The sequence below is a fragment of the Falco biarmicus genome, chromosome 4 (assembly GCF_023638135.1).
Source record: "Falco biarmicus isolate bFalBia1 chromosome 4, bFalBia1.pri, whole genome shotgun sequence".
NCBI classification, from domain to species: Eukaryota; Metazoa; Chordata; class Aves; order Falconiformes; family Falconidae; genus Falco; species Falco biarmicus.
The window spans coordinates 51,124,636-51,147,132 of NC_079291.1; the positions used below are offsets into that span (position 1 = coordinate 51,124,636).

General features: G+C 43.2%; 1 protein-coding gene across 8 annotated transcripts in view; it reads right to left on the bottom strand.

Annotated features, from left to right (window-relative positions):
• Positions 1-8,462: 8,462 nt before the first annotated feature.
• Positions 8,463-22,497, bottom strand: part of ZMYND11 (zinc finger MYND-type containing 11) — a 106,365-nt gene continuing 92,330 nt past the window's right edge. For 6 of the 8 annotated variants that reach the window (XM_056334511.1, XM_056334518.1, XM_056334514.1 and 3 more), the window contains 7 exons: positions 22,217-22,294; positions 21,558-21,676; positions 19,538-19,745; positions 17,606-17,674; positions 15,519-15,791; positions 14,267-14,452; positions 8,463-9,480 (listed from right to left, as the gene is read on the bottom strand). In XM_056334511.1, coding sequence (XP_056190486.1) covers positions 9,358-9,480; positions 14,267-14,452; positions 15,519-15,791; positions 17,606-17,674; positions 19,538-19,745; positions 21,558-21,676; positions 22,217-22,294 — 1,056 coding nt within the window. In that variant the 3' untranslated portion in view covers positions 8,463-9,357. The remainder of the gene's footprint in view (positions 9,481-14,266; positions 14,453-15,518; positions 15,792-17,605; positions 17,675-19,537; positions 19,746-21,557; positions 21,677-22,216; positions 22,295-22,497) is intronic. The other 2 variants (XM_056334516.1, XM_056334515.1) reach the window with 1 other exon arrangement.

A 22,497-nucleotide genomic window follows, 5' to 3' on the forward strand; every position in this document is an offset into this window, starting at 1 on the left:
ACAGCAATATTTATATCTCCAGAACGACGAAGCCAGAGCACCTGCAGGAGAAAAATGAAGTCAGGATGCAATGTGTCAGTGCAAGGGACAAAGCGTAAGTGCCAGAGAAAGCAACCAGGAGTGCAGGTTACACTTGGACTCATTGGCAGTTTGACTCAATTTTAAAGTAAAATATATTTGCTCTATTTACCCAGTTTTGATTTGGAAATGCGGAGCCACAGGAAGGATAGCATTTAGGGGACATCGAGAGCACTTCCTTGGTGCAGACCTGCACTTCCAGTTACACCCTTTAAAACAAAACAAAAATCCCCGAGACCACATCTGACTTCGGGTTTGAATATGAATTGACTTTACCCCCAAGGGAGAGCCTTCTCATTAGGGTCCTTAAAGAGCAGCAGGCATTACACGGCTTCCTCGCAGTGCTCAAATGGTTCCCATTAGGAAGTACACGAGCATCTGAGCATCTTGGAGGGCTCTTCTGAAGTTCGGCATGATCAGTTCTGCTCGCTGACGCAGAGCTGGTACCCTGCGCCCCGCTCCATGGGGGAATGCTGGGCTGGAGGAGCACCCTGATCCCAGGGTGCCCCATGGGGGATGGGCGAGGCAAGGAGCCCCCTTTGCCGCACCAGTGAGCTCACACACGGCATCCGAGGCTGGAGGAATGTGACCATGCAGTGAAGTTTAGTTCAGTAAATGGTAAGAAAGCTGTCTAGAATTGCCTTCAGGGCACAGTTCACTCCACAAAAAGCCTTTGGAAAACTTCCTCTGTCCTTTGTTACAGGAGCATTTCTGCTCTGAACACAGAGCCAAGCCAACTGAACCATGGATTAAAAGGTTGCTAAAAAAAAAGTAGAGGACAAAAGAAAATCCAAGCCAAAAAAAAAAAAAATCCCCTGCCCCAATCCCATCTCTGATGCAGTACTCACTAATTTAGGACAACCTGACAGACTCTCTAAGTTGCTATGAATGAAGGGACTTCTAATCAAGGCAGTCAGCCCTGGGAAGGGCGAGACACCACGAACAGATAGTGAGAAGAACACCGTTATCTACCTTACGCAGAAAGAAGCCTTCAAGTGAGGAAAGTTCTGGCTGTAAGAGGAGACAGGCTGGGAAGGTGCTGCAGTCCACTGACATCATCAGCAAATTAGTCAAAAAATAAGACAGAGATAATTCCCTCCCCTCAAATAAGAAAAACCCCACTGGGGGGACACGCATAGTCAGCGGGGACTGGCAGCAGCGCTGTCTGAGGGTGCGTGTGCTCCACGTGAGACACGAGGGGCTGGTGACCAGTCCGGGGTGTGAGGAATGAATATGCCATGTACTGGGAGGTATAAAAAGCAGCCAAATGAGGGGAGAAGGCAGGGAAGACCCCATGGTAACTTCTGGGATCAGTCAGCAGGCTCAACCGTCTTCCCCTCCCTAGGGATGCCTATCGGGTAGGAATTTTTCCTGTGACTAACTTATGCTCGCTGCTATTACATGTATTGTTTTATGCTTGCTTTGCAGTCACCGTATTATCACCAGCAATCTCTGAACCTTACTCCGTCACGATTTTATATTAATAAAGAGTGTTATCCTGTGGACTGTTAGTGTTAGTCCTTCGTGGACGTTAGCAGCTGCTGACAGCGGGTAACACGTTGGAATAAAGTGTGAGGACCCGCCAAGGGCTCCCCCTGATGCTGTTGGTGTGTTTCCCTGGACAAGGCAGCCACATCGCCCTCCGATCCAGCAGGGCCATTCAGTGAGGGGTCCCTGTAATGGGATGCTGATGAACTGGTTGGGCACAAGGTTCTCTGCTCTCCTGGGGTGCTGCCAGACAGATCAGTCACCCAGGACTGAGCAAATCTCTCCCTGCCCTTCCGTGTGACACCATGGTTACTCCTTTGGAAACAGTTCTGCATGTCTTTTATCCAGTCAGCCCTTGTGAAGCCATGTTCATAGGAATATAGAGCGGCCCACATAAAGGATGCTCAGGAGTGTCCCAAGGGGTGTCTCTAATCCTACAGCTGAGCTACATGTCCTGCACACACTGAGTCCCCAGTGACTGCCACCATGTCGTAAAGTGACTTTTTTAAAAAGCCCTATGGTACCAACATGCAAAAGGACACATTTTACCCATATACCAAACTGCCACCCCATTTTCCTACTGCAGCTTCCGGATGGGCAAGTGAGAATGGCTTTCCTCTTCTTCCTCCTCCTCTGCTGCCTTGTCTTCCAAATGCTACTGACACATTGCTTTGAATTCCAGCCATAGCAGTCGCCATTTAGCAAAGACCCTCCAAGCTCCAGGAGCCCTCAAGGCTTGGTGACTCAATCATTCAACAAGCTGGAGGAGCTCAAACCACCATAAAAATGTCACAACAATTTCTGCTTCCAAGCGCCGAATGCTAATGTACAGAAACAGCTTTCTAAATCTGTCACAGCACTATCCAAACTAGCTGGCTGCAACAAGGCTTTTACCACCCATACCAGGTTAACTTCAATAAGTAGCTCCTGCACCTTGCCCCAGCACAGCCACCAATGCCCCACAAGGTTTCAAAAGTTCACCTACCATCTGCACAGTTTCTCCATCCTTTTCAGGCCAGTCCACCCTGCTTCTCCTGGGGCCTCTTCTTGTCTCTCCTCCCTCTCCTTCTTCTGGGTCTCTCTTCCTCCAGGGCTCCTCTTCCACCCCCCTTAGAGCTATTTAACTACTCAGCAGGAACCAGCCACAGCTGCACATTGTCCACATCAGCCAACCCACCGCCCCTGAAGCCAGCCCCCAGCTGTTAATTAACCTGCCTTCATTCCTCTATAATTCCTCTACCTAAATCAAAATTCAACCTCTTTTTTTTTAATAAAAAAAACCAAGGGTTGTTGTGGGACAGGGGGCTTTGGACACCACTTTGCTGCACCAAGGGGTGATTGCAGCAGGCGGGAGAGATGGAAACGTTCCCCCTGCCCAGGGAGGTCCTGGCCAGAGATGAAGATTAGATGAAGAATCAGCAAATTCTGAAAAAGCTGTTACCAGGAAAGCCTGTAAATAGGTTACATCTCTGCAGCTAATTCTGTACAGAGGCTAGAGTCCCTGGGAGACTCCTGCTAAAAAGGAAGGCTTTGGGGTTGGGGGTCCTGCCTGGGAGCAAGCCCTGCCGCGAGGTGCAGCTCACCCCTGTGCAGAGAGGTGCAGGGGAGGCCTGGAGCTTTTAAGCTTGAATTCCTGGCTGCTTTTTCCCTGCGTGGGTTTTTCCTGCAGCAGTTGATGCTTATTATTGTCAATAGGTTTGGAGTGGAGGCTCCTGCACCAGGCCAAGCGTGAGGTGGCTCAGAGCTTTCTCAGCTGGAGCTGGTGGCAGTGCTGTCGCATTGGTGTGGCACTGCAGGACAGATCCAGCACCCGGTGGCAGAGACCCGCTGTGTGAGCTGGCTCGTGCTCCCTCTTTGGGCACCAAAACCCCACCGACTGCAGTGAAATACCAATTCCAAGGCTTGGAGTCTTTTTTTGCAAGCACAGCATCGCACCCATCAAATACTGCACAGAGACGCAGCGGCCACGCTGCTGTGGGAAGGGGCGAGGGGTCCTGGGCTCCAGCTCCACATCCAGCGCCGACTCCCCGCCAGCTGGCTTAGCATGGAGCAGCTTGCTTGCTGCCGCGGCCGCCACCGACATTAGGGAGCCCAGAGTTAAAATGCTGCTGGCTCCAGCATCCTCAGGAAAAAAATAACAAGCGATTGCATTACTGAGCTGCACATCTTTCGTATCTTCAGGGGGGAAAGAAAAGCCTTTCCAGCACTCACGGTCTTTACAAACTTGTGAAAAGACAGGGAAAGGCTATTTTGCTTAGTCAAGTGTTGTGAGAGCCAAAGAAATTCTCTTTCTCGCGCATACGCCACGCATGGCAGAGTTTCTGGCGAAAGAGCCAGCGCAGCTCCTGGTGGGGCTGAGCCGGGGGCTGGCAGCAGCAGAGCTCCCTGCCCAGGCCGTGCTGCCCGTGCTGCTGGCATTTGGGCACTGGCTGCGCTCCCTCCGGAGAGCACGGCAGAGCCGCGCCGCTCTCCCATGGGAACAGCTCTTGCAGCCCCTCATGAGGGCAGGTAACGGGGTGCCCTGATCAGCCCAGGCGTGCGTGGGTGGCCCACACCATGTAAACCCCTCTTTCCTGATGACAGCAGCTTTGTCTGCAAGGCACCGATTCCCGTTTTCCTTTTAATGAAGCCATTTTTCACCCTGAAGGCCCTGTTACAGGGGACAAAAGCGCATTGCTGTGGCTGAGCGCGGTGGGATCGTGCTCAGCACCACCCCGGCGCAGAGCTGGCTCCCACACGCTCATCCCTCGGGAGCACGGGCCGAGGAGAGGCAGAGACCTCACGTGGCAGCAAGCCGGGTCCTCAGCCACCTGCAAAAGATTCTTTGCATGTTAACAAAGTGATTAAAAATAAAATAGTACTCTGGCTTTATAAATAAACATTGTTTTCTGCTGCAGAAGCCGTTTTCCAAACACTAGTAAAGCATTTTGTATAACCAGCTTCACAGTGTCTTATCTATGCAGAACTCCAGTTTATTTTTAGGTACACCTCTGGGGCAAACCCTGCTTCTGTTGAAGCTTTACACCAGCTTAGTTTTCACTTCCAGGGAGTTAAACAGAAACCAGCCCATGGCTTCATAAACAAACACATCCCTCTGCCTTTTAGCATGGCCCGTTCTCACCCTCTCGCCTTTTCTGCTGTGTTATCTTCAATTATTAGTCCCCTTCTATGTAAAAATTATCAGCCCCCTTCTACGTAAAAATTATCTGCAAAGCAGATGCTGTATTTAATCTCAGCCCCTCCGTTGCTGTTTGCCATGCCAGTGGGCATCTTTCTGCACTTCACCACCAGCTCCAGGGCTGTGGGGCTGGAGAGGTCCCAGGGCAGGCATGGCCAGGGGGAGCAGGAAGGGCAATTTAAAGTTAATTTTCTCTGGGTTCTCTTTCTGATTTTATAATTTTGAACCTTTAGCAACCCAGCATTTCTTTTTTTAAAGACCATTACTCTGAGTCTAAACGTACCTTGGAGCCTTTTGACATCTGGAAATGGGTTTTATTAAGATAAAATATAACAGTTTTTTCTGGGTTTTGGAAGGTCCAAGACAGATGCTTTTTTCCTTTTACATTAGGTATAAACATCTTCCACTTAAAATCAAAAATACCTATTATTCTCATAAACGGATAGACCTTTCCTCTTGCATTTGAATTTCCTTAACGTAAAACAATGCAAGAAGGGCCTCTCTGCCTTAGATACCCCACGCCAATTTGATTTATGAAAGCATTCAGAAAGCATTCGGAAAGCATGTGCACCGGCTGCGTATGTGCTCTCGCTCAGTGAGGCTACAATTGGCAGGGTAGCCCCTAACTACCGGTAACAAATCCCAAACATATTTCACATACTCGTCACTTAAGATCTGGGAAGGCAAACAAGCCCTGAGCTGGGCAGCTCACTCCACCTAAAGGAAGCAGGAGGCAGAAACCACTGCTCCTCCAGTTAAGCCAGAGTTAAAACGATTAAGTAATAATAACAACAACAACAATAATAATAACAGCCAGGGAAAGCCAACAATAAAAAGCCGAATAATGCCTTCAAGACCGATGCTCTAAAAGCACCAAGATACATCCCCTGCCTGCAGCGGTGAAGATGAAGCAGCTCAGAGAAACCCCTGCTCATCCCAAGGCTGCTGGTGGAAGGAAATTTGCAGATTTGGGGCACTGCAAGGACAATTCCTTGGCTTTGCAGGGGTGGAAGTGACAGGGTCCAGCGTGGGACACGTGATGGGATACGGCAGGTCACGGAGGGTCTGTGTTGAGCAGTGGGGGTGGGAAGCTGCCGTGGCACTTCTAAAGCTTTTAACTGGTTTGGTCCTAATACTGGCCCCACTGGTGACACCTGAACTGGCAAATGCAGGTAGGGAGGGGAGTGGGGGGAGTGCTTCCAGCCGGGATCGCTGCCAGCGGGGTGCTGGTGAGCAGTGCTGTGCGCGGCGCTGACCGCACTCATCGCAAGGGGAGGAAGCCTGGGAAGGGGAGCTCGAGGGGCCGCCGCTGCCTCCTGATCCTGCCTTGCTGGCTTGATTCAGCGTAAACGATTCATTTAAAATACATGTGCTATGCTGGTTATTTGTATTTAACCGAGTTTCATTGAGGTGAATGAATAAAATTTGCACTTTTGCATAAAATGCTATGACTCGTGTAAGAACGGAAAAGTTTGGATAGCAAAGTAATATATTAGATACTTTTGAGGGATCTCTAAATATTTACAATATGGGGTTCTAACTTTTTTTTTTTCCCCCTGGGACCAGCAGGTCTTGCCAGGTCTTAATTCCCACAGGGAAATTATTAACTGCCACAGAGAAAAGCAATTCCTAGAGTGTCCTTCTTGCAGCCCTGAAGTCACGGTGGGGCTCCAGGACAACCCGCCCTGCCTGCTACTCGTCCCCAAATGTGCCTTTCTCTTGGAGGCAGCTGTGGGACATGCCCCGTGGGCAGCAGCACCAGCATGGGCCCTCTGCTCCCTCGGGCACCTCGCTGGCGGCAAGTCCTGACTTTTAACTTAAGTGGGGGAGACTGCTTCCCAGGGCTGTGTTCCGAAGAGAAACACTGCCGCAGTTCAGGCTGGAGCTGGATTTGTAGTCCTCTCAGCCCCTCCAGATAAAATTATTTTATCAATAAAGCATGTAACGGGTGCAGGCGAGGGTTGGCGCCTGGGCTAGCGAGGAGGCAGAGCAGGGCCTCAGGCCAGAGGAGCACAGGGGAAGGGGTCTGCGAGCCCCAGGCAGGCTGCCGGCCGCGCAGGACCTGCCGTTGAAACCAGAACTGGAGGGATGCGACCCTGGGAGGCTGCTGGCCCTGAGCGGGCTGGAAAGCTTCACTTCTGGTGCCGAGAGTTGCGTTAAATGCTCAAGCCCTTGCATGGACACACCGGCTCACCTCGAGTCAGAGGCAAGGTCCCCACGAGCTCAGGCGCAGCTCCCCATCCACAGCCCCGCTCCTCCGAGGTGACAACAAGTACAAGAGCAGCCTCGTGCCCGCCCAAGGACGTGAGGACGACTGGCCATGATCAACACAGACACTTTCAGTAAGGTGTTTTGTTTTTTTTTTTAAATACATTTATTAACCAATGTTAACACATTAAATGACTCTATATATTGCTAGTCAGAGCAGCTTACAAAATGCCAGAATGCATCATAAACTGGACAGCCACAATGAATAATTACAATGTGCATAGTGGCTAAGCTCAACACTTTAATATAGCTTTATGATTTGCAGAAAAATTAATTTTAAATCATGAATCCTAAAACAATCAATTGTAATTTTACCTAAAACTTATACAAAACCAGGCCACAATCTTTTTTTTTTTTGTTTGTTTTGTTTTTTTCTTTAAAACACACAGTTTTCACGCTGTAGTAACTTGGAAATGTGCAACCGTGTCAACAGAGACAAAAAAGCCAAAGTAACACGAATCTTACTTTCATGCAGCTATCAGTTAAATATTACATATTCTGGAATGATTTTACACCAAAAATATTTCCACAATAACTTGCTTTCATAGGGGTGGATCGAAGTTTTGGAACTTGTAAAAGTAATCGAACAAGATTGATTTTTAGTTGTGAAGTCTTTTACAGTCACAACACAGAGGCGACAAAAGTTAATTACACATTTATCAGGCAATAATGCAGCTGTGGTAATACAAGTTACCATCTACTTACTATTTTTTCCAATCAACTTACCGCTTAATTTCTGCAACATATTGGGCATTATTTGGCAGTATCTAGTCAATTAACTTATATCACCACTGTAAGTAAAAAAGATCAGGATTTCAGTGGTAGTTCACAGAAGTCTTAGTTATATTTTCATCTTTACAATGACCCTGACAAATCCTAGAGAAAACTTTTTTAAAGGCTTTCCTCCTGATTCTTCAGCTTCCATCGTTCCATCATGTAATTGCTTTCAATAAATATCAAAGATCTAAATAAATATTTACAAATTATTCCTCTAACTTCTCAAAAAATAGCTGGATGATTAATGGGCATGTGACTCAGTCTAAGACCAATCTTTGAAAGAAACTAAAATGCGGAGACACTTTAAAAGAAAAGCTATTTAAGTAAGCTTTACATCTATTTAAAAAATTGTCTCTGAACATGGATGCAATTCATATATCTATATATAAAACAAACAAAAAGAAAATAATTTTTCAACTATCGATCCATTCCTATTGGTAATGCTTCTTAATCCAGACATTCCGCAAAATACAGACTTTTTACAAATCACGGCATCTTTAATACAAGAAAATTAACATGCATTATTCTTCATTCTGAGTACAGTGATGGAGCTCATTATTAGGCAATGACCCATTACTACAAACATAACGGCTTCTGTGAAACTTAAGTGCTTTTTCTCCTTTCATTATCAAGTTACAATGGACCAGGTGACACCAGATCGCAGTCAAATGACGTTGGATTGGGGAGGCTGAAGAGGGGCACAATAAAGAAATTTGTATGCCTCATAATTCCGTGTATGTATAAAGGTAGTTGCTTCTTCTTGGTTTTTGGCTTTTCTTATTCTTGTTACAAGCACTCATGTTAGGACAAAGATGAAATGTGCAAACTTCAAAATTTAAATATTCATTTTTCTCTAAGATCCAGCTCAGTAAAAGATTACCCCAGTTCCCTGTGATTTTTAACTACAAGATCAAAGCTAATATTTTGTTATAAAAGTTATATATTGAAAAGAAATAATGAAAATAAAACACAGTTGGGAAATATTTAAGAAAAAATACGCAGGACAAGCACCTGCTGTGTCAACCCTGTTCCCTAAATTCAATCATGTACCCACTGGTATAACCAATAGATAATGCCTTTAAACAGTAAAATTAAGCTGAACAAAACCAGCTCAACAAGGTTAAGAAATAAATGTTACATCAAGGTAGTATGCTTTGTTTTTCTGAAACAGTTCTATACTTCTTACATTCAGATCTAGTTTTTAAATGTTCCTTTTGTTAAACTTGCATGATTTTTTATTTTTAGATCTGCTGTTTTTAAAGATTAAAATCTCTGTAAAACCTAAAAATGTTTTAAAATTTGCTGAAAATGCAACAAATCCTCTAGTTTAAAATTACTTAAAGTAACCTGCTCCCACAGATGTTAAATTCATTTTGCTGACAAAATTTTGGAGGAGCATTAAACAGAAGATTGAAATTACTGTGCAAAATTTCTTTTACGAAAAGTGTTTAAAGGCTGGTGCAAAATGGGAAGCAAATTCTAAACAATTTTGGCTTCTTGGAAACAAAAACCGCTGTGTCTGAGAATAGCAATCATCGGGGTGGTTTTCTAGGGGAGGAATAACTCTTTCATCTTTTTCTGCGGCAGGTACGTTTGTGTTCAGCATGCCAGTGCTCCTGCTGACACTTGATGGAGCAGTAGGAAGTGTTCCAGCAGCAGTGGTACATGGCCTCCTCTTCACAGTTGTAGCACTGGAGAGAACAAACGAGACGAGATTACCACCCCCGCAGGATCCCTCCTTACCAACGCGCAAGTGTTCTCACCTGCTCACGGATGCACCAGCACACGCAGAGCAATACTTCTCTCTTATTTATGCTTGGGGCATCCCGAGGCAGGAGGGCATTTTTCACACATGCTGAGTAAAGCCGCAATCTTTAGCAGATCTGCACAATGCTTTCCTATTTTCAGGAGTCTGGATTATTGCTTTTGAAAAAATCATCGCTCGTTTAAGAAAACTCATCTCTCAGGGCAGCGGAATGACATTTTTCAGCTACACATTGCTGGAACCATCTTTTACCCTGCATTTGTATAATAGCACCTTGATCTATCTCTTAGAAGACACGATAAATCAACAGGCGCTTTTGGTGTGAACAGGTTCTGTGCAAGCTTGAAAACTGGTGTTACTGAGGTTTCTTTACAAGCCTGACCTGTCCAGAGGTTGCTGGGGAAGGTCCTTTTGGGCTAGGAAGATCTCAAAAGTCACAACAAGAACATCACTGGAGAAACGAATAATTTGTTACCAAGTGGTTTGTTATAGCTCATTTAGGGTAGATCAGCAAGGAGACTCCAGTCATTGGGGTCTGCTGCCAGACAGCACTGCAATCTCACGAAAAGAAAACCTCGTGCTACATCACTGCTACTGAGAAGATCAAGAAAGTGCCTTTTCCTTCAAGTCTTCCAGAAATCAGAGAAGACCTGTCGTACACAGGATGGCTACACAGGCTTTTGCCCCTTGTCATGCCTGCCAGGACAGCACAAAACTCCTGGAAGGAAGAGATGTTGTACAGACTGTGATTTCTGCAGAAAAACTTGGTTCTGGGGAATGCTGCAGCAAAAAGGATTTCTATCCTGGAACACACACAATGCCCCCAGTTCCCTGGTAGCTGGAAGAGCTACCTCAACAATAACCCCATGGCTTCCAAGGAACTAAAAAAAAGGAATCTACATGCTGGTCAACACCACACGTGGTCAACAAGGAGGTACGGCACCCAGATGGGCAATGTGCCTTCTCTCCAGGTGGTTTTATACCCCTTAAGAGACTGCTGCAAAAGCATTAACTATCATTCCGACAAAATCCTGTGAAGTAAGGTAGCATTGCTGCTAAAGGAACCACTTAACACTCAGTGCCCTTGAGAGCCAGGTTCTAATGATCTCAGATTTGTCTTTCTGAACTTGGACTGCTCAAAATCAGAGAATATCTTTACAAATCCAGTCTGAAATGCTTATTGCATGATGGGGAACAGAGGGAGGGATATGACACAGTCTGTGCAGGCTGCTATCAAACCACAGAATAACACACAATTTAGTTTTTATGTTCCTGCCTAGCTACAGCATTGTTAATAAAACAGAGAATTACAGAGAAAACAAAACAAACTGCCTTAAAACAAAACAAAAAAACCAACAACCCTACACACTACTAAAAGACAGATCCAAGAAAGCCCACATTTACATTGGCTAAACTGGTACCTTTATTTTCATCAGCGATAAAGAGACTGCCTTAGCTGCATGGGAAGGGAACCTCTCCATTTTACTTTTATAACTTAGCTCCAGGGAAGTTTATTTGTAGAAATGTCTGCAAACAAGTGTCCTCTCGAGAGCTGTTTTCCTGGTTTTTCATGTTGCTGGCTGCCCGTAAGCCTGTGGGAACCATTAGGATCATCCGCTGGAAAGGTGCAGGGAACAGCTGTGTCTCTCCATTACATACAGCATGGGCCTCAGCCCAGAGACCAGCTTCACATCTGCTTGCTTGGAGAGCTCAAAAAAAGCTAAGACAGGAATAACTGATCTGTGGGTGCTGCACTTCCCTTTGCATACGCTGGCCATAAGTGTGGGATGCAAATCTCCACTTACAAAAGGAAAATAGTGTCATCTAAGCTGGTACCAGCACATGTGGCAGAGAAGGCAAAATGCCAGCTGGCCTCAGGCCTCGTCTCTTCTTTGTGTTTTCCTCTTTCTAAACATTATCAATCACTTGGGTTTCTGCTTCAGACACTACGCATCACCAACAACGGTCATTCACTTAAAATCAAGCTGCTGCAAGTTAGAATAAATATACTTGTAAATATAATTGAAAGAGACAGAAATTAAAATTATCTGTTAAAGTGAACTATGCACCAATTTAAATGAGGCTTATATGCAAATAAAAGAACTGGGAGAAATTAAAAAAAGAAACATTGTCAAGACTAGCACTCCAGCCTGTATTCTGGAGGCCATCAAACTGCATAATCTCATGATTGTTATCCCTGCCTTCCCATTTCTTCCTTTTGTTTGCTATTCACTTGAGGTATCTGTATTAAATCCAGTTTCTTGGGGGGTATAAAAGTAAAACTTGATTAAGCCAAGGGGACTGTGACCGGTTAGAGCAAATGAAAACATTCTTTAACTATGTCTTAGGCTCCTGAAGGGCTGGGAGCGCATCTTCGCGTATGCCTGTACACCACCAGTAAAACAATCTCTTCACCCTCACTGGATTATTTTTCTTTTTTAGGTTGGAGAAGACGACAAATACAGTGTGAATAACAGCAGCTGTATTCTCCAAGCCTAGACATCTGCATTATGCAAAACCAGAGGTCTCTGCTTCTAATTAAAAAGCAAAGCCACCAAAACTCATTTAGTATGTTTGTTAATTACATGAGATTTTGGTAAAGAGGTATCATCATAATAGCAGCATGCAAGAGCGGTACTACACACCAGGGACTGTCATTAGTACCACCCAAGGAAAAATCACTGGGGAGCTCTGTAATTGGACCAACTCTAGCTGCCTGAGGCTGTGTGTTGGCAGGTAGATCCATCAGCTCGAATGCAAAGGTGTTTATCCTTACCCTCCCTCCCTTACCACACGCAAATCAGCTGCCTGTATGATGCCTTCATTTAAGGTGGTGATTGACAGATAGTTCTAGGGCCACAGAAAGAGGCAAGACTGTCAAATACTCTTTATATTTGTAACTGTTTTGCTTGAAAAGAGGCTTTATGCACATGATCTTAAGATGCAGTGATGTGGTACCGGGGCGCTCTCTGATCAGGCTAAAGGATGTGGCAAAGGCACATTGAGGCAGATGAAAGTAAGTCTCAGGAGCCTCTTTCATAAATTCTGCCTTCAAAAACACCAAAAAGTAGCTATGGCTAAGAGTCCTGACTCACAATCAAGTTACAGTGATTGATTACTGCCTATCAGCTGAATGGTGGCAACAGCTGACATGCGCCACTCTTAAGTTTTGACAGAAGAGAGCTCATTTGGTGCTGTCCTATAGCGGGCAAAGGCGATTCAATTTCCCTCTCAAGTGCCACAGGCAAAAGCACGCATGCAGGCACCAGCAGGTGGTGATGCATTAAACCCAGTAACCTGATCAAGTCGGAGACCTAAATAACTTCTCTGGTCTGCAGAGACAGGTAGACAGGGAGGAATTTTCTACTTGACAGAGACCCAAGCACTGCAGTATCGTAACACCCACACTAAAATCTCTACCCGGAACAGAAATTAAGACTATACAGGAGCTCTAGCATTTGAGATCATTCTTCTCTTTAAGCATACCCAAACTCCTAACTGTGGTAGTCAGCAACCGATTGTCTCGCCTTCGTATTTATTGCACTCTCCCACAGAGCAGTTTTCTCTGCAGGGACCACCGTTTCATCTGTAAGAACAAGGACTAATGAGGCTGAACATAAACAAACAGCCCTTTGGCCTGGAAGACGAACAGGAGCTGCGGCAGGGAGCCAGGGCTGGCCTTCCCCAGGCAGGCGGCATCGTGGCCGTGGGACAGGTCCCCCGTGGCTCAGGCCAGCGTGCCATCTTGTGGCAAGGCACCGCAGGCTTCTCAGCCACATCTGGCAATGTCAGAGCTCAGGAGAGCAGCAAATCTCGTAGCCACCCTCCTGCATGTCATAGACAGCTACTACTACAGTGCAGTGTGATTTCCTGAACGACGGCTTTAATTTCCATGTTCTATGAAAATTAGCAAAGAAATAGCAAAGCGTGTGTGTGTGCCAGGCGCACTGCCCCTCAGCCTAACGGTTTCCACCTGTACTGTGTTACAGGCTAGCAGCACAGTACTACAGTCCTTGCAATGTCTGAGCAGATGCTGTACAGCCATGTGGAAGCACACGCTTCTGACTTGAGAAGAAAACGCAAGACACAAACAAAACCAGGGAAAAGTTTGCAGCCTGTAATAGGATGGCAAATTAGAGGTCTGTTTTCACTTTTCTAAAGGGCATGCAAACGTGTTTTCTGTAGGCAATGCTGCAGATTTGGGCTTAAGGACTGAACAAGGGAGAGAAATGTATTTCAAAAAGTCACGTCTTAACATACAAAAGAACATGAAAGAGCTGCAGAAAAAGCTAGGAGAGGAAAAGGCCAAAAGGGTATCACTACCAGCATTATTAGCAGGGGAATCCAAATTGATGCAGCCAGGTGTAGTACCCTCTGGGGCCTTGAGATCAAAGGGCTATGAACACAATGCAAAACATGTCTTATATGGGGTAAAACTGCATTTAGAAAAAAAATATGTCGATGCTAACATCTGATTGGACTCAAGAAGACGACGATGTTAACACTACATAATTAAGAGGGAAAGTAATCAGAACGTCCAATTGAAATTTGGCGGTTCAGAAAATTTGAAAGCAATAATATGAAGGGGGAAACCTTAAAGCTGAAAGACCAGTGAAAGAGCAGTGCAGTTAGAAGTAAGGAAGAACGAACCTTCAATTGGCCCACAGAATGCACTATACGTTTCTGCTTAGTAATACATTTTTGACACTTACCCACTGCTTCTTCTTGGTCTGGGAAATCAGCTGCTTGTGCTGGCCTGCTAGCTTCTTAATTTCTTCTAAAAATTCTTCTTTGCACTTCTCCTTTACCTGCTTACATTTTCTGTCCATCTCTCCTTGTGCGTTGGCCACAGCTTTATTTACAGCCTGCCTTTTCTCTTCTTCCATCTCTGTACGCAGCTGCCATAAGAAAGTCAGCAAAACAAGTCAACGGACAGCTATTGGAATAAAAGTGTCTTCTTTAGACCTCCACTCTTTAAACCTCTATTACTGATGTGGGTGGAGGTCACATAGAAATTTCTCCAGTTTAGAAAACAAGAAGTTATCTCCTTTAGAGTTATAACAAAACTTCCATCTCATAAGAAATGTTCAAAATAAAAATGTCACTGTATTTCTATTCTGCTAGGCATCTACAAAACCAGCTGAAAAGCTTCCATGTATATTATGTCAACGATCAGTTTACAAATTTATGAATTCATCTTAGACAAAGTTTTTCTTTTCTGAATCTACAACTGCATATAAATCTACTGCAAGGGCACGATGGAAAATACAAGAGAGGACATCCCTCAGTTCAGTGAGAGATACCTTTTAGTATTCATTGTCAGTGGGATTCCTTTGTCCTTGCTCAGGTATCTGAAAGTTTGGTATCCTAATCCTACAGAATTAACATTTAAACTCTCTAGGCTCATTCCATAGTCCTTCATTCAGAAGGGAACTCATTTTAAGACAAGTATTTAAAAGAGGTCAGAGAAATCACCCTCTAAATTGTCCTGCCCTCTCCAGTGAAAGGTGACCAGGTCAGGCTTCGATAGTGAATTTTAATTAGATATCAGACAAATGTCAGTGAATCTATTCAATGTTTAGGTCAGAAGACTGACAAAAGAAGAATTCTTTATGAATAGCATTTAAACAATGCCATTGTTTACAATCACACTGACAATGGAGAAAAAGGCTTTGGAAAGGGATACTCATGAATGAACAATTACTTTCGTTTTTGGATCACAAACCAATTTCACTGGACAAGAATCACAAAAGCAGGAGCCTTCTGTTTAAATTAAGGTCTGTCAGTATATAAATGGTCTAAAAAGCAATAATAAAGACTATTTTTTAGGTGGTCTCTTTAGAAAATGCTTTTTATTCATTTTCTTAAGGATGGATGTTACAAAAATAGAAATGAATTTGAAAAAAAAATCCACACTCCTCCTCTCCTCAAACCAGAGTGTAGGTGGTGTTTGACAAGTGTTACCTTTTCTACTGCCTCTCGCACAACTCTCTCAGTTTCTCTTTTGTGATCAGCTTTCATCCTGTCCTTGAAATCATTAAAGATTTTGGTGTATTTGTCATGGCACATGTTCTGACACACTCCATCATTACTTGTCTGGGTGCTCCGATGCAGCATTTTTGGAGAAGAGGCACTTAACTTCTTGGTCTGAGTTGAGACTGAAACTTTTTCAATGGGCTGAGGCATTGTGGGAATTTCCTGGCTTGAACTTACTGCTTCAGTTTCAGGTTCTGGCTCCTACAGAGAAGAACAAACTCGTAAACCCAGATATCAAAATAGAACAAGTGAACTCTCAGTTCCCCCTGGAGGAAGTGTTACATGACTAATGCCAGTGCAATTAATGTAAAAGGTGTCTGTTGAAGACCTTCAGTGACGATGGGATGTGGGATCCCTGAGGAGAACGAGCATGACAGTGGGTAGGGTCTTTGGTCGAGATTTTCTGACTTCAGCTAGGAGCTCTCCAGAAGGAAGCACACACATGGCATCAATACGCACATATGCCACACTCACCAGCCTCGCTTCCCAAAAAGTACTACATAGAAGAGGCTGTGCAGAATTACTGCAGATCCCTTGGAATTACTGAAGTCTGCTGTAGAGTTTCCCCCCTACCATTCTCCCTGAAGAGACTGTAGCTGTGTGGCCAAGGTGCCTGAATTTTTTTGGCAAACTCTGGGCTTACTCTGGCCCAAAAGACTCCACTGGAATCTGTACTACTCCACTGATTTCATAGAACTGCTGCAAAGATTGATTAGTACTTCAAAGGTGCTTTGAAGATGAAAGGCTAATGAGCATCTAAGTTTTGTTTCCACTAATATGGAACTAGTCTTGGATGACCACAGAAGCTTTCCGTAATTACATAATTATCAAGAAAGAAATCATAGGTGCTGCAGTGTACTGTTCTGAATTTAGCTGCCTATGTTATTACACTGTAACACCAATTGCTCCTGCTCTTTAGAACAGAGAAATAATATCCCTGCAAGCTCTTACTGACATCTGAAGTGTCTGAAGACACAGATGGACATTATTTGGGGTTTTTTAACTTAAATTTTTTAAAGCCCATTTGACAGCGTACAGTGTCCTTGTAACACCAGACTTGCTCAGGAGTGGACTTTGTGCCTGTCTGTGTGATGGGGCACTGCTCACAGCAACCGAAAGTCTGACCGTGTATTCCCTTTTGCAGTTACTCTCTAATAGGTCACTGTGATTGACTTCTGGATCAAATATAAGCAGACCTAAGATGGCAAACATTAAGACATACGTATGAAGCAAATTAAAGCATTTGCTTGACAGAAAACATGGTAAAAATGATGAGACATTCTCAACTGCAGTCTCCCTATCCTGCACTCAAATACAGTTTGTGCCTCAGGGAGCACAAACTGCGTGTCAATGTCTCCGTCGATGAAGGTGCCTCCTGCAGCATCAGATACAATGGGCAGGCAGGTGTCCAGATATGTGGACTGGCAATTGCCTGTATTTCAGGCACCAAGGCCATCCCACACACCTGAACCCTCCTCCATAATGGAGTCACAAGTCCTCTTCAGAGGACTGCATACATGCAACTTTTCCTAGTGTTCAAGATGCAGCTGAAACAAAGCCAGGAAGAAGTACTCAAAAGTTAGGAGATTTATGGCTGTCTTAGTAACTGCCCCCTTGTGTACAAGCATCATAATACAGTCCTTCGGTTACATGATCATTCAGTGTGCAAGCTGGATAAACAAGGAAATTCCATGGAAAAAGGTGGATATGACACTTCATAAACTGAATTTTCTTGATGGTGCAAAATACTTTCTCGTTCCTGCCAAAGCAAAAGTTGTAAGCTGACTGTTGACTTATTCATGATACAGAATATTACCATGATGACACCAGTGCCTTGCATGTGGGAGGTATAACTATGTTTGTTAGCAAGGAAGACCAAGCTATGGGGCTGGAACTGCCCTAATTAATACTGTAAAATCAGTGAAAGGTGACAAGACATTGAAGGGGTGTCTATTAAAATTTCAGCCTTCTTGTACTCTGCTATCTCTACAAACATGGTAATTGAGGTAACTTACTTCTTTCTTCAGTTCCATACTCTGGTTACGTCGTCCTTTCTTTGCTCTTGGTTCCTGAGTAACCTTCAGCTGTGAACATTAAGAAAAGTGTATTGAATCAGTCCAAACCCCATGTCATATAAGTAGCATTAATTGTAACATCTCTGATGTACCTTTTATTTACGATTATCTGCAATTATTTAATTTAGCAAATATAAAGTTAAATACTGTCTTAAATGAAGAGTGCATACAATAAACTTTCCATATTACTGGTAACTATGATTGCATGAAGAAATAAAATTCACAAACAAGTTCTAACGTTCAATATGTATTTGCTAAAATACTCTTAACCATTCTTTTCTTCATTTCACAAACAAGTTCAAACACTTGTATTCTGGAATATTCAGATATCAGTGAGCCATAAAAAGGCAACAGATCTTGCTGGAAGCCAGAAAACAGCAATAATTATAAAGAAAATGTACATATATATATAGATGGTAACATTATAGACTTGCTATAATTCATTATAACTGTATGCTTGGAGGGGTACAAAACTTCATGCTTTAGACTAAAAGTCAATCTCCACCAACAGAAACAAGGGTGAGATCAAAGTGGATGGTATATGGCTTACTGAAAAGTTCTTACTCCTGTCTTTGAAGCATCCAGCACTAGCTTGTGTTAGTGACAGGGTTTTGCAGATTACTGCAGAGCATGAAGTTTGACAGCTGCTCTTAGGTTCCTGCATCTGGGAAACCAGTGAAGCAGGTATAAGCACTAACCAGGTGAAGGATGAGCAATTGGGGTGGAACAGAAAATCTGCAAATGAACACTTCAAACCCTATGACTGATACTTCTGAAAAACTGGGAAAATACCACTGTTATCTTTCATAAACGCTATGTGTGACTGTTTTCCTGCTTCAGCATACACTGTTGCAAGACTGCACACACAACATTAAATAAAGGACTACAAGGGGTTAGCTGAGCAAACCAGGCTAAAAACACCTAACACCACTTTAATAAGCAGCATCTCCTTAATGCAACATCCAGTTTTATAAGCTTGAATTCTTAGCTACAAATTAGATGGCAGACCTGTTTGACAGAAGGGCAAAGGAAGAGGGTCAAAACACACTGGTTTTTAAAAACACAGGCTTAGAAAGAGCACAGTGGTTTTAAATGAAGAAAGATGTTGTCAGGGAAAAGGCTGCCAAAACTACAGAGAAGCATCCTGCAACCTATGAAAATCTTATGGCCAAGTCAGTAACAGTGAATATATAACACCCTCTTGGACAATGAATGACTAGCAAGGTTCAGTTGTGATAAGGGAATTTCCATATGGCAATGCAAAGTTTTTTATCTTGGCCCTTTGTGCTTTTCACTTTTGTTAAAGCAATATAATTTTTCTTGTTTCGCACAATTATTTTTCATTACTTTAATCAGTTGCTGGTCACATGATTCTCAAGCGCAACATTTCAACCTAACTTCAGTTGGACTTGCTGAAAATGTCATGGTTGGTGTCACTCAGGGATCTGTAATGTAGAATACTGTCCAAAGCGAACATACTCCAGCTGTGACAAGGCTGAACAGCTACAGGGCTGTCCCTTGATGGGAGTCCAAGAAGGCAGTGTTGCAGTCTATCTGATATCCATGACATTTAACTTGAACATTCCTATTTAACTTTAGAAATCTTGGTCTGTCTCATCAAGGTGCTATAGGTGACAAACATTTTGAAACTTCCCAGAGGTCATCCCATAAACCGAGGAAAGAGGAAACCCCTATATTCTTGCTTTTACTGAGCTACAAAACATAGGGAAAACAAGTCTTTGAACCCTCTTCTTGTCACCACAAAACTGTAGACAGAGCACAAGGCTAATTTAATAGCAGACCAATCAAAAATATGTAATCTTTCTAACGTTTATAAATTGCTCTGATTGCTAACATTGTGGCAGCACTCACCTGCTCATTGCTGGTGGAAGAGATACTCGACTCTGCCTCCTCTTCCCCTTTATCCTCATTCTTTGATTTCCAGAATCTCCCCTCACGAAGAAAACGCTGGTGCAGCTCCAGCTCGTCACAGGCCTTCTTCCACCCCATACTGCGTTTCACGTGCAGCCGATGGATGTTAACTGTGATATCTTGAATGTTTTCAGAGGGGATCCAGGCCCTTTTGAATACACAGCACAGACAGGTTTGGAAACATTAAATACAGATGAAGGATCGTGATGTGAGAAACTGACTTCAGAAGCAGTTTCTCACAGTGGCCAATCACTGACAATTCCTTTTTACTCAGAATTTTTGTATATTCAACACATTTTTAATAAAATAAGACTGCAAACCACTAGACATTTGTGTTACTATAAGCACTTGTTAGCTGTGGATGCTACAGCTGCAAGTCTGTTTCATTTTTGGTGAGCCACAAACCTCCCCCCAGCACCACCAGCAGTCACACCTTCCGCCTGCTTCCTCGCTAAACGCTCCGCGTCAGACACATCTGTACTGAAGGCTCATATGCTAATCCAATTTAGCCTTCGACCTCTTTGCTAAAGCTGTCAAGGAACGTACCAAATGACGACCTTGAAGAGCGACATTTTGTAGTTTGGACCTCTATCAGGACTGAACTCACATGGGGACTGTCATGCTCTTTTGGACCGAATTCATGCCAGTGACTTGGTTCCAGAGGTACTTTGTCCTCTTAAATATTTTCAGAATCCTCATAGACTTCCATGGGCAGCGCTTGACATTTTAAAAGGTTATACCAAGCAACATCGGACATTAAAGAAAAAGAGTCACTGCCATGCACATCTACATAGCAGATTAAATACTAACAAATTAAATGTCTGTGGACAGATTCTCAGATCTTGCAATACAAATTGCATTTCAGTGAAGTCAAAGAAACAACGCTAATTTACATCAACCAGGAATTTGGCCTTTTGTCCAAATCCAGCACAGTAACTAAGCAATGGCACTCCAGTAAAATGTACTTTGCCTTTTCGATCAGCATGTTTAAGAAGTTGCAAGCACCTTATCCCGCAAGTGCCATGTTACTTTATTAAACAGTATGAAGCTGTGCGAACTTAATGTCAAAACTACTCATAAGACAAACTGTATTTGCAAATAGATTCTGTGATTGAGACACAAATAAAAATCCTTCACCCACTTTATGCCTATTAGAAAATCTTGGTAGTTCATATAACAAATAAAACCATGTTATATACTGCACCAGTTACACTAAAAGCAACTTAAATAAACAGCCTTATACAACACTGTTACTGAACTGTCTAGGCCCTTTTGGGATGCACCAAAATAGACCCCCTTCCCAACAATCATGAATTACTTTGCAAATGTCTCCTCTGCTCACATTATAGGCATATAAGTCCAACAGAGAAAAAAATCCACTGTAGTAACAACCATGTGCCTCCCCAAACGCTGAACAAACAACTGGAGACAGAAGTAAAAGCTGATCTCTAAAAGTGAAGTTTCCAAAGTAAAGAGTTATTCTCTGAAATTGCCAACTGGCTCACAGCAGGAGCTCTCTGTGTTCTAGCAGTAAGACAGAAACATTTGTGATGTATATTATGTTACCAAAACACAAAATTGCAATGTGCCTGCTCAGAAGAGAAAATTGCACAAAGTCAATACTACTGGTAGTAAGAGTACATTTTTGTCCAATTTTTACCTTGGCCTGGATTAGCAGGCTGCTACTGATTTGAAGAAACAGTTGGAAGTTCACTTCCTTTCTTTAATTAAAATGGCATTAAGTAACATCCCTATGGCAACTGTGGAAAGGGAATCTCTGAGCCATTTGGCAACTTTGGATGTGTTAGACTGCGCTTTACATTTTCTGAAACAATTATGGCAAAGTACTCAGTCTTTCTAATGTTGGCAACTAGCTGAGCCAGGATTTACAACATGATAGATGAGATAAATTCTTTTAAGTATCACTTGTAAAAAGCAGCACATGGAATTAATAAATTACCTTTGGTGATGATGGCCAAAAAAGCGAACATCAACTTGATTGTCCTCTTTCTGCATGACTTTAGCTGGCCAAAACCCAAAGCCTTTCATTTTGGCCCAAACCAACTCATGATTAGGTATCTGGAAAAAATGTTGCATTTATTATTGGATATGAAGTATTATACTGATATCTCCCACAAATATTTTGCTGTAATACTACACTAGTATCTTAAGAACATGGTTGCTGTTTATGTAGTGCTATTTTCATTTTTATCTTCCTACAATATGCATTTCCCTGTTAGACGTATTGCTTGGATCAAAGTAGAAAAAATACGAAGTCTGCAAAGGGTGTAACTGTCTATTGAAAACAGATCTTAAGCAGCCCAAAAATTAAACTTGTCTTTATAGCTTCATCCAGGAGCAAAATTTTAGTTCTGTAAGCTCCTTATTTTCTTGTGAAACCATTGTAACTGGCTGATAACCAAGTTTTACAACCTATATTGTTACAGCTTTGAACTTCAATCAACATTTCACTTGTGTAAAATATCTAGGCTTACAGAGTCTTAACCAAGCTTTTGAAACAAGCCTTCTGAAATGGAATATTCAATGCATTAATGACACCAAAACTGCAGGCTTTCATACAGAAAAGCAAACAAATAAAAGTCTGTGTCAGCAACATACACAAGGATAGCAGAACCAATTGTCAGGTCGCGCATTTGACAAATAGAAACAGTTCTTGCAAAGCTGCAGTTCATCCAGCTGAAAAACAAAAAAAGGTAAATAAGCCCAAAAAATCCTATTTGTGTGACTTCAGTAGTATCCCTATCTCTTAAATAGTAAAATTTTTCAGCCCTGCTTGCTAATTTGGTGGAGTTACTTCCGTCTGTAAAAACTAGGTGTGAAACTGAGGTGAGCTGAGAGTGGATGAAAGACAAGCTGCAGAAATATAATTCATATTCTAA